Below are 11,957 nucleotides of genomic sequence, written 5' to 3'. Positions count from 1 at the left end.
AGAGATTGAGAAAGATGGAGAGAGTGAGAGAGAAAGAGGGAGGAAGAGAGAGAGAGAGAGCTCTCTAGATGCTCGCTCCTCGCTTTCCCTCTCTTTCCTTTCTTTTTCTCGCTCTTTCACTTTTTTCTTTTTCTCGCTCTCTCGCCTTCTCTTGTTTCTCTTTTTCTTTTCTCGCTCTTTTTCTTCTCTCTCTCTCTCTCTCTCTCTCTCTCTCTCTATCTCTCTCTTCTCTCGAGAGATGCCCTTGTGTGTGCATCTTTGCAACAAAAGGAAATAGATGACACTTGATGTCATTATTTGAGTGCAAAATTAGTTCAAATTTTATTCAGAAATAATCCAAAATATGGATTAACTTCTCTATGCCAGTGCCATACAACATATTAGGATTAGGGCTATTTTACATGTTTTTCACAAACCAACTGTTGCAGCTTCAGCTCTACAGCACACATATTATGAGAAGCAACCAGCTGCTTCATCCATGCAGCATTTTCTTTTCATTATAAAAAAAACCCTTAAAGACATGAAATCCTCCACCAACTACGTCACATGGTCGCCAGAAATTAATATCATCAATGGAAAATGTTCGACACGGAATAGTCCATTCGCGGTACAAAGGTGAGTCCGGTAGACCAGCCCACCTTTTGCTGATTTTTACCGCGAATACCAGGAATACGAAACGAACATCCAGGCTACCTCAGAGATGAGGAGACTAGGGGAAACGACAGACTGTCGTGCTGAAGGAGGGAGTGTTTTATCTTATTTCGTTCAGACACTTTGGTTTGGAGATGCTGTGGCAATAGTGGTATAACCTGCGCGATCCGGAGCGCGAGGGGCTCCGCTCACTTTATCAACACTGAGGTGGGAAGACCGCAAACACCGCAGGGTTAAATCACATCTCCAATGTGACTCCTCTTTGATTCTCACCGAGATTTCAGCATGTCTACGAAAGCAGAACAGTGTAAGTACATTTGGCACATGTTTGTGTTTTATTACACGCCGCCGTGGTGGTCATTGTTAAACATAGGATGTGTGTGATGTAGCTGCCCTTCGTGATGAGAGAGGGGGGCATAAGAGATGGGGGGGGGCGGAGAGTGGGAGAGAGGGAGGGGGGAGAGAGAGGGAGAAAGAAAGGGGGGAAGAGGAAAGAGAGAGGGAGGGAGGGAGGAAGAGGGGGGAGGGGGGGAGAGGGAGGAAGAGAGAGATAGGGAGGAAGAGGGAGAGAGAGGGGGAGGAAGGGAGAAAGAGAGAGGGAGGACAAGAGATAGAGAGAGAGAGAGAGAGAGAGAGAGAGAGAGAGAGGGAGAAAGAGAGAGAGAGAGAGAGAGAGAGAGAGAGAGAGAGAGAGGAAGAGAGGGGTAAAGGGAGAAAGAGAGGGAGGACCAGAGAGAGGGAGAGAGAGAGGGAGGGAGAGGGAGAGAGACCCTGAGAGAGGGAGAGAGAGAGAGAGAGAGAGAGAGAGAGAGAGAGAGAGAGAGAGAGAGAGAGACGTTGCTAAGGTGCATAAGGCTGCAACACGTCCTCCAGGCTGCAGGGCATGAATAAGGAGATGTTTTCTCTCTAGGTGAAACGTTAAACAAGGAAAAAATCAGGTGAAGGCTTTTGAATTAAACAAGAAAGATTTAGACAAGACAGATATTTCTCAAGGTCAAGCTGGAAAATGGACTTCTGAAATATGACTCGTAGAAAGCTTAATGTGATCCTTCTTCATGTTGCAAAGAGGAGTTATATAGACCACATTTTTATACAAGTGAAGCACAACTGGATGTTATGTTAAAACTCATCACCAAACAAGAATATGTAAATACTTTAAAATAAGAATTAATAAGCATTATAATAACAATGTAGAGGTCTCTTCTCCATCTCTTTTTGTAATTATCTCCTACAAATGGGTTTGCATGCTATATTTTTGATAACTAGCATGAACTATGACACACTAGACCATGCGTGTTAGGTGATATTGCACTTAATACACATTAGTATGGCTCACTGCTGACCTGAGGCACTTGACTAAAGGTCACTTGTGCAGGTTAGATAGAGCAAACTGAAAACAGAAGATCATGATGCTCAAAAACAGCCCGAACATAAAAAATGCAGACTCATAATTTATAAAATGCTAAATGGTATTGGATTTGGCCTTCCAAAAAGAGTAATTTGTTCTGATTGAAATTGTGCCATAAAATATATAATTTGTTCTTACTTGAATTTTGAGATATTACAGAATGTATATTTTATTTAGATTGCATTAATCCTGTTTCAACTTAAATGAAAACTATAAAAATATAACCCAAGTTTTGTCACTTGATTTTTGGAGGAATTTTTTCTGGACACATTACGTGTTCAATTCACCTTCATTTATGCCATTGGATTACACAGATAAATAAAGCTATAACATTTCCAATACAGTTCATAGTTTCAGCCTGTAAGTTAATTCATTTTAACTTTATAGTCTTTTATTATAAGGGGATGAAACAGAAAGAAGGCCCAAAGTATTGAATACCATTCACTAATGCACCTGTTAAACCCTGTTGAGCAGAAATAAACGATCAGAGTTTGGCTACGGTTTAAAGCTGAATTCAGTGATTTTAACCGGAATAATAATTGTGTGATATGTGTAATACATTTTCATGTTTTGACAGCTGGACATATGAAACCCTGGTCTTTATAGTGTCCTGAACTATGTAAATGAGAGAAACAAAATACATTATGTTGACCAACCACATTTAACTAATATGGGCAAGAAGGTTTTCCAAAACATCAAAAATCATTCCACCTGAATACTTTTTTGTGGGCATAACATTGGTTGTATTTGTTTCTAATTTGAGTTTTAAAAACAGACAGTTAACATCTGCTGAAATTGATTCAACTTTTTACTTTTAATTGTTCTATTTTGGGACAAACCTGAAGGTCATATACACTTGGAAATTCTGTGTCTTTTGACTTCGGCTTCTTGGAATACATAAGTGACTATTACACTCTTGTGTAATGTTTTGTGTCCATCACTGTGTGTGCATCCAGTCATAGAGTAGGCAGATTAGGCCCAGTTAAGATCTTTAATCCTCAGTGATGTAACCGAGGCCCTGCTTGCTTTTGATTATGTATTACTTTGCTCTTTGTTTAGTTGCTTCTAAGATTCGATACTTGCAAGAGTATCACAACCGTGTGCTGCACAATATTTACCCTGTGCCATCTGGGACAGACATTGCAAACACACTGAAATACTTTTCTCAAACCCTGCTCAGGTAAGTGTACTACGCTTGGACCAACAGGTGAAGTAAAGATACACACTACAGATAATTGTGGTATGTGCGTTTTAGTGTTAAATAGTTTTAAGGTACTTAGGTGCAATTGGTATATATTAGTCTTATTATTTGTAGTGTAATGTAGAGAATGTAGTGGCAATGGTACAGCACAGATTGCTAGTATGTTTAGAATTTTGCCTATTTCTCTGTTGGTTCCGAAAATCATGTTTTTTAGCATTTGGTTGCTCCATACTCTGTCTGTGATCCATATGCAGATTTGAATTAGTCAGAAGCTAATCATAATTTTCTATCACAGCACTACAGCATATAGTTAATAGTTTATATTATTTTTATTTCATTTTATTTATATATTTTCTTAACAATTTTGAGGAATTAAACACTGTAGGATTTGCTGTTACTGGAAAATAACTTCTGGGTGGTAATTCATCACACCGTCTTTGCTTGATTATTTTCCTATAACAGCATGCCCCATTGTGTTTTATTGCTTGCGATCCATTACTTTGGTTAGAGCATGATCTATTAGTCTTGAAGATAAGATAAAGTTTGTTTGTTTCATAAGAATATAAAAAGTAGTTTGAGCTTTTTTTTTTTAATATAAAATCTAGGATACAGAAAAGGCAGCAGTGATGAGTATGTCAATTCAAGGAACATACCTGTATCATATTTCAAAAAGAGTTAACTTGTTCAAAACACTTTTCAGATTTTTTTCAGACCTGTTTTATGGAGAGCCTAGGGTAAAAAACACGAGCAGTGAAGCTTGAGAGCAGGTTAGCAGGGACACAGAATATGTCACAGTCTTACAGAGAATATAAGCCAGACAGAGAGAGGAACAAGCAGCCAAATGGATATTTGATAAACGGCCATAGTAAAGTTTCAGCAGGACTGCTGCAAGGGGCTACTGACACGTAACTGAAAAGGGCAAGAGGTCTTGTGGGAAAGTTTATGTTGTCTGAGTAAGAGCCAAAAAAATCTAGTAAACTCTCATCTGATTTGACACATAAGTAGCCGTCTGAGAACTGTCATAATAATTATGTAGGTAATAGGGCTCAAATATATTAGGTTATGTTCTATTATATTATATTATATTATATTATATTATATTATATTATATTATATTATATTATATTATATTATATTATATTATATTATATTATATTATATTATATTATATTATATTATATTATATTATATTATATTATACTATATTAAAACCTAGTACTAATTATACATTGCATCACTGTTTATATAAGACTTAATTTCTTGCTTATCATTGGAGTCTTACACATGCTTGGACATGTAGCTTGTGTGTGTGTATGTGTGTGTGTGTGTGTGTGTGTGTGTGTGTGTGTGTGTGTGTGTGTGTGTGTGTGTGTGTGTGTGTGTGTGTGTGTGTGTGTGTGTTGTACTGTTTGAGGAAAATATACTGCTGAAGAACATACATGATTAGTTAAAAAACTTATTTACAATTTAAAATTATACTTTTGATTGATGATTCAGTTTATTCAATTGTAATTAACATATATGTTGTTCATTAAGCGATTACAAAATGATTTATATTAAATACAGCAGGAAGAAATATTATGAGTATGATTTTGTCTGTGCATAAGCATCACTGCTTACAAGTGTTTAAAATGTTGAACTGAATTCTATTAGTGACATGCATATGTTTATAGATAAATGTTTATAGAGTTTGCAGTTTGACCAATGACACATCACACTGTTTTTATGTAATGTGCATCAAAAGACAAAATTTTTTCTCTTCCCAACGCTCTCAAGCCCATCACAGGCCAATGAAATTTTGCTGCCATTTTCCTTCAGAGAATTAGGGAAAAATACTCCCAGGAGACAGCAAACACAAATGTCCATCCCCCATTAGTCCACAAGCATAATGCTACCAGCCATCCCGTTTGAAGCAACCTTATTCCTTTTCCATTACAGTCTTCTCCCTAACTGTAGATTAGCTACATTTATTTTAGAACTGAAATCCATATGCCTGTTGGATCTCATTAGTTCTCTTCCCCAATGATACTGATCAAGTATCATAATGTACTTACATACTGACATTATTTTTTATGATGCAATAAACATGTGTTGTGATCAGGGAACTTTTAGTCTAAACTCACATACATGTTTATTACTGGCTGAAGCATGTTTCAGAAGTGTCATCTCTGTATTGTGCCCGAACCAATTTGAAATTGCTCTCATCTTTGACAGCTCCTGCCATTCTTTTTTTTTTTTTTTTTTTTTTGTTTCTTGAACAAAGCATGGTTATTTGGCCTCCTAACTGATTTGACCTGCACGGCTGCCCCGCAATTGATTAAATCAGAGGGGTCAGTGTTTCTTTAACGCTTTTCCTCTGGAGAAGTACGGGGCTGCCACTGAAAACATGCCATTTTTTTTATATTTTTGCTCCTTGTCACCAGATACGCATGAGATGCAGTGATCATTGCAGTTCTTTGCAAGCTTCTGTTGGCACCTTTTTTGTTTTCAATAAAATAGAAAATAATCATTTTAAAGAATGCCACTTGCATAAGTCAAAAATAATTATAAAAAAAAGCTAAAAGAAAAAACACACATGATCAGTGATGTAAGAGTGGAGACACTGCATCCTATGTGGGGTTTATCTGGGTTTGGTTCTTTTCTACTTACACTGTCTCTGTAGAGCCATTTCAATGTAATGTGCTGTTTCTTTGTGTCTTTGTTGTCTCTTTTTTTCCCTTGTTCCCCTCTCCCCGGAGCAGCATCCTGTCCCGTACAGGCAGGAAGGAGAGCCAGGAAGCTTCCAATTTGGCCGTGCCCATGACCATGTGTCTTTTTCCTGTGCCATTCCCACTCACCCCATCTCTAAGACCACAAGTCAGTTCCATCAACCCTACAGTTACTCGCTCCCTCCTTTACAGCGTTCTGCGGGACGCCCCGGCCGACCGGGGGGGAGCCGCCCAGCAGAGTCGGGACGCTCAGCTATCAGAGTACCCCTCTCTGGACTATCAGGCGCTTTATGCCACCCTCGTCACCTTGCTTGACCTGGTGCCCCTGCTGCAGCATGGTCAGCACGGTGAGTCATCTAGTCAGGGTGCTCAACACTATAAATATATTATATAAATAAATACAGTATATCAGAATTGTATATTCTGATTAATAAATATTTAATATCTCTCAAAGCTATGACCTACTGAACGTATTTCATACAGTCAATATACAGATATATACAGCCATCTTGTGACCTGCTCACATATTTTTTCGGGTGATTTTACTCACTTTTTCATCTTTTTGGGTTGTTGAATAGTTTATCAAACCTCAGAGCCCATTTTTTTCACTTAAGTGCTCTACACCCCAATGAAGATTATCTGTCTATCTTTGGTTGGTTTTACTGAGCAAAAAGTAATCTACACTTTCTAAAACGTTTATTATATTAGCTATAGCGTTTCTTTTTTTCTTTACACCTCAAATCTAAGAGATTTGCTGACTATCCGGTGTCATACCCATGTAGCCAATACTTTATCTTCCAGTATTGCTTTACAAATACAATATAAATAATTTCACACTGCCTTTAACATTACCTGAAATGTGTGAATCTAAATCCACATGTAGAGCAGGTTACATTAGGTTTTTGTCTCTTTACTTTTCTTCTCTTCCCCTTATCAGATCTGGGGCAGGCCATATTTTACACGACAACTTGCCTTCTACCCTTTCTCAGCGATGATATCCTCAGCACTTTGCCCTATACTATGATCTCCACCTTAGCCACCTTTCCTCCTTTCCTACACAAAGACATCATAGAATACCTGAGCACATCTTTTCTCCCTATGGCTATATGTGAGTATTATTTATTTATTTACTTTCTTAAAATTGCTGCTGTCTATTTCTATAAGTGTACAGTGTAGCGTATATAGTATATAAGCTTATACAATTTGTTCTTTTTCTTTGTAAAATGGAGCAAGAAATGACAGATTGAGGGCTTACAAAGACCAAGGTCCATCTTCAATAGAATAGATTTCACATCTAGAGCCAAGTAAAATGGAACACTCTGTCCCAAAGATCAGCATGATGTTCTCACAGCTTGAATTCCCAGGATACTGATGACAGTGAGAGTCAAACTGTACACATCTGTTTGTTATCCAAAATTGTTTTAATGGGAGGTGACTGCAGGCTATAAACATTCGTGTTATTTAGTTATTGTTATTTTACTTGCAGCCTTGCAATAGTTTTTCATTATATATACAGGAACATCTCAATAAATTAGAATGTTGTGGAAAAGCTCATTTATTTCAGTAATTCAACTCAAATAGTGAAACTTGAGTATTATATAAATTCAGTACACACTGACTGAAGTAGTTTAAGTTTCAGGGCCAGGACTCGGGGTGGGTGGGTGGGTGGGTGAGTGGGTGGGTGGTGTTATTATTGTTATTGTTGTAATACTTTTACTTTACTCCTTTTTCATGTAAAATTAAAATGGGATTCTGTATTGTTATTTGACTTTGTTTGCATTAAAAAGACTTTGAAAAAAAAGTAGTTTAGTACTTTGGTACTTTAAATTGTGATGATCTTGTCTCACATTTAACAAAAACCCAATGAAAACATCTAAAAAAAATTAGAGTACTTCATTAAAAAAATTTTTTAGTGAATTGTTGGCCTTCTGGAAAGTATCTTTATTTACTGAATATGTACTCAATACTTGGTAGGGGCTCCTTTTGCTTTAATTACTGCCTCAATTCGGCATGGCATGGAGGTGATCAGTCATCACAATTAAAAGTACCAAAGACTTAAACTACTTCAGTCAGTGTGTACTGAATTTATATAATACACAAGTTTCACTATTTGAGTTGAATTAATGAAATAAATGAATTTTTCCATGACATTCTAATTTATTGACATGCACCTGTATGTATATATACAAATGCTTTATCATGAAAGTCCATTGAATTACAATTCCAATTAGCATGAGCAAACAGTTGACCTCAGCATTATTGGCCCATTTATTTGACTTTAACAAATAAGTAACTACAACTATTAATTTTGCAGGCTTACCTTTAATCATGAACTGCATGAAATGAGTTGTGTAGGTAATAGGGTTCAAACATATTAGATTATATAGAACTGCATAAATGTTAATAAATGTAGCCAAATTTTGTTAACAATTAAATATCTAAATTAATCAAAGTAATTAAAAATTCAATTATTCTAAATTAATGTTATTAATGTAATGTTGTTATTTATGTTGTTATTTTACTTGCTAAAGTTCATAGTTTCAGCTTAAAGTAGACACATGTAGTAATTTTTTTTTAGAATTGGAGTCCTTGATCTAAACATTGCCATTTGTTTCTGTAAACTGATGTCTTTTGGTTTTTTTAAAGTGGGTTCGACTCGGAGAGAAGGAGGGGTCCCTGCGTACGTCAATCTGTCTGCTTCCTCTATGCTAATGATTGCTATGCAGTATACGTCAAACCCAGGTAGAAACATTTTATATGTTCCAATGTTCTGGAGAATTTGTTCATGAATAATGACAATAAAATAAACCTTGTTTTTATGCTGATGTTAGTATACCACTGTCAGCTTCTGGAGTGCCTGATGAAGTATAAGCAGGAAGTGTGGAAGGTAGTGTTTTTAGATCCTTTTATTTTCTGAGAATATTTCCATGTTGAGCATTACCTCTCACAATGATTCGTTTACTATTTTTAGGACCTTCTGTATGTGATATCTTATGGACCATCGCAAGTAAAGCCTCCAGCTGTTCAAATGCTCTTCCATTACTGGCCGAATCTCAAGCCTCCAGGTGCAATTAGTGAGTACAGGGGGCTTCAGTACACAGGTGAGGCAATATTGTTGGTATATTGAGTTATGCTTTTACATACAATTACAGGATTCTACAATGCTTTTCTAAAATGTATAAATTCTGAGAAAACCTTTCTATAGTAGATGAGCAGAACACTTGATTGCACACTAAGATCTTTAAATCTACATAATATCTGATATCATGCTGTTTTTCTTTTAAATTACTAGATTAGAATGTTCATTTCTGTCTTCTTTTGCTCCACTCTCCTACTTCTGCAGCCTGGAATCCTATTCACTGCCAACATATTGAGTGTCACAATTCGATTAATAAACCTGCAGTGAAGGTAGAAACTGGTTTATTAATGTCGATGTCATTTGAAAGTGTATACATTTATATGTATCTGTTTCAACTACATATATATAAGGCCTAAGATTCCAACACCTTTGCAAAGATCTGCAAACACACACACACACACACACACACACACACACCCATCCCCGATAATGTCTGTAGCCATTTGTCCTTCTCCGTCAGTATTGACTTAGCTTGCACACTGAAGTGAGAATGAAACAGGAATAGACATGCCCCGCATTTCAATTACAGCAGGCTTGAGAGGGGGCAGAGAGATCTGGGCTGGAGGTGGGGAAGCTTAATTGGAAGAGATGACCCGGTGCTGCCGGAGGATTGGGTGATCGCATGAGTAGACCTCTGTAAATTACTGGCCATTGTATTGAGTGCTGCAGCCCGACTACTGACCCTTGTCATTAAACAGAATAAATACTTCAGGGCTTCAATATGGCAATGTATTTAATCCAACATATTGCAAAGTGTGTATGCTTGTGACGTATAAATCTCAAAAGATTTACATAATATCAACACATCCTGCTTTTGGGTGCATATCTGAACGTAACTATCATGGTAGACACCCAGTGTGCATGCTACTGCTGGCCTTTTCCTGTTGCTAATATTGTCTAATTGTGTGACAGTTGTTGTGATAATATGGGCCCAGAGTCAAGTAACATGCATGTTGTATTTTTCCACTCAGATGTGCATCGACCCAACTCTCTCAGTTGCTCTTGGAGACAAGCCTCCTCCTCTGTATATCTGTGAAGAATGTAGTCAGAGGATTGCAGGGTAAGATTTATTTACTAGGTACATTCTAGGTACACAGTGGTCTGTAAATGAGTGTCTAACCGGTCGTGGTGTTTGCTCACAGGAGTAGTTACCATGGTTATATTATCCCCTCTTTGCCAAGAGTCTGTAACATTATCATTGTTAATTAAACAGCCGTGGGTTTTACCCTGTTCATTAATCTTGCCTTTCATGTGGCTTCATCTTGTAAATGACCTGCAGCCTTGTGTAAATAAATGTTGAAAAAAAAAGAGTCATGGTAAAAAAGAGTCATAAAAAAAATCTAGTCATGGTATGGTAGGGTTGGTAGAGTGCTGTCCATTGTCAATATTGTTTTTTATACCAATCTTGTATGAATGATAAAGATTCATTTGTGTGTTCTGGTGCTCCGCTTTGTATCTTTAGAGATCATGCAGAGTGGCTGGTTGATGTGCTCTTACCTCAAGGTCAGCATTGTTATTCATCTTGTGGATATTTCATGCTGAATAATAACACACCCAACACATGGACACACTCATAGACACAAAGTCTAACCACAGAAAAACAGAAATTCTAGTGACACATGAATAGGTTTAGGCTTGCAAGTAAGATAAACTATGCAACTACATTTATTTATGAACCTCCTGCTCATTTTCTATATAAATAATACAAATATAAAGCTTTCATCAGACAGCCAAATCTGTGTGTTACACATCTGCATTGAGTAATGTTAGGCCAATTCATAACATTCAGCATATGCTAGCACAAATTTTTATTTTGGCACATTTTAATAACAATATCCTATATTGTTTCAGCTGAAATATCTGCTATATGTCAGAAGAAGGTAAGATCATCATAAATACTATTTGATGTCTATTCTTGTGTTGTGTTTGGGGGAATGTAGTCATGTCACTGGGAAATCATGTCTTTTAGCATCGGGATGGATAATTCATTTTACAGATGTCTGTTGTTCCCAACAGAATTACAATATTTTGTCTTATGTTTTCCTTTTCTCTTCTGTTCTTTAAATACAGAAAATTATATTCAGGTTACACATGCTGTATTTACCCTGGCTTTCATTGTCTCTGTGACTTTGGTTGTCATGGTAGTCAGACTCTCATCTGTAATAGATCTAATCAGCTCACATTCTTACATCTGCATGCTTGTTGTTGCCTCTAGTAATGTCTAATATGCTCCAGTTGCCTGTAGATCTGTAAAATTACGTTAAATTGTAGAACAACATCTAATTGTTACTGTTCGATCATTTAAGAATCTAGAGGGCATCAGAACTTAATGTACCCTACCAGTGTGAACGGAATCCCTTAAACTCTTGTAATTATTTTTCTTATTATTCATTTATTCGTTTTAAAGCATACTATTCAGTAATTTCTATGAATTATTCAGCAAGTACAATGAAGGTAATAGGACAGAAATGTAGTTACAAGAGTGAGTAAGTCTGGAGCCACTGACAAGTCCTTGAGGCTCAAATATTTTAAAGCTAATTCAGTACTGGTGATTTTACAGTACATTTATTAAATAATAGTGGAATTATATGAAAATATATATGATATACTGTAGTCAGTGTGTTAAAAGTGTCTGATTCTGTTAATTTCATTTGTCTCAACACAATAATAAGCCCTTTAATAGTTCTTCGCAAATCCATTAATAGTCTTTTCAAGTCTTTTCTTTTCACCCTGACATACAACATACTGTTCATAATGGAACTAGAAGGCCATGATGATGTGTTTCCTGGAAAACCTCCTTGCTGTGTTTTTAGAGTGAGCCAGCAAGCAGTGGGAAGTAATCTCAGGTAC

General features: G+C 36.7%; 1 protein-coding gene across 4 annotated transcripts in view; it reads left to right on the top strand.

Moving 5' to 3' along the window:
• The first annotated feature begins 457 nt into the window (after window positions 1–457).
• The window catches only part of LOC113659279 (protein unc-79 homolog), a 33,479-nt gene continuing 21,979 nt past the window's right edge, over window positions 458–11,957 (top strand). For 2 of the 4 annotated variants that reach the window (XM_047821907.1, XM_027171957.2), the window contains exons 1-11: window positions 459–958; window positions 3,119–3,239; window positions 6,002–6,315; window positions 6,906–7,076; window positions 8,615–8,710; window positions 8,800–8,855; window positions 8,940–9,069; window positions 9,312–9,376; window positions 10,079–10,167; window positions 10,570–10,610; window positions 10,959–10,987. In XM_047821907.1, the coding sequence (XP_047677863.1) occupies window positions 937–958; window positions 3,119–3,239; window positions 6,002–6,315; window positions 6,906–7,076; window positions 8,615–8,710; window positions 8,800–8,855; window positions 8,940–9,069; window positions 9,312–9,376; window positions 10,079–10,167; window positions 10,570–10,610; window positions 10,959–10,987 (1,134 nt within the window). In that variant the 5' untranslated portion in view covers window positions 459–936. Of the gene's footprint in view, window positions 959–3,118; window positions 3,240–6,001; window positions 6,316–6,905; window positions 7,077–8,614; window positions 8,711–8,799; window positions 8,856–8,939; window positions 9,070–9,311; window positions 9,377–10,078; window positions 10,168–10,569; window positions 10,611–10,958; window positions 10,988–11,957 lie in introns of all 4 variants that reach the window. The other 2 variants (XM_047821908.1, XM_027171958.2) reach the window with 2 other exon arrangements.

The sequence above is a fragment of the Tachysurus fulvidraco genome, chromosome 12, assembly GCF_022655615.1.
Source record: "Tachysurus fulvidraco isolate hzauxx_2018 chromosome 12, HZAU_PFXX_2.0, whole genome shotgun sequence".
NCBI classification, from domain to species: domain Eukaryota; kingdom Metazoa; phylum Chordata; class Actinopteri; order Siluriformes; family Bagridae; genus Tachysurus; species Tachysurus fulvidraco.
This window is presented reverse-complemented; position numbering and strand designations above follow the sequence as displayed.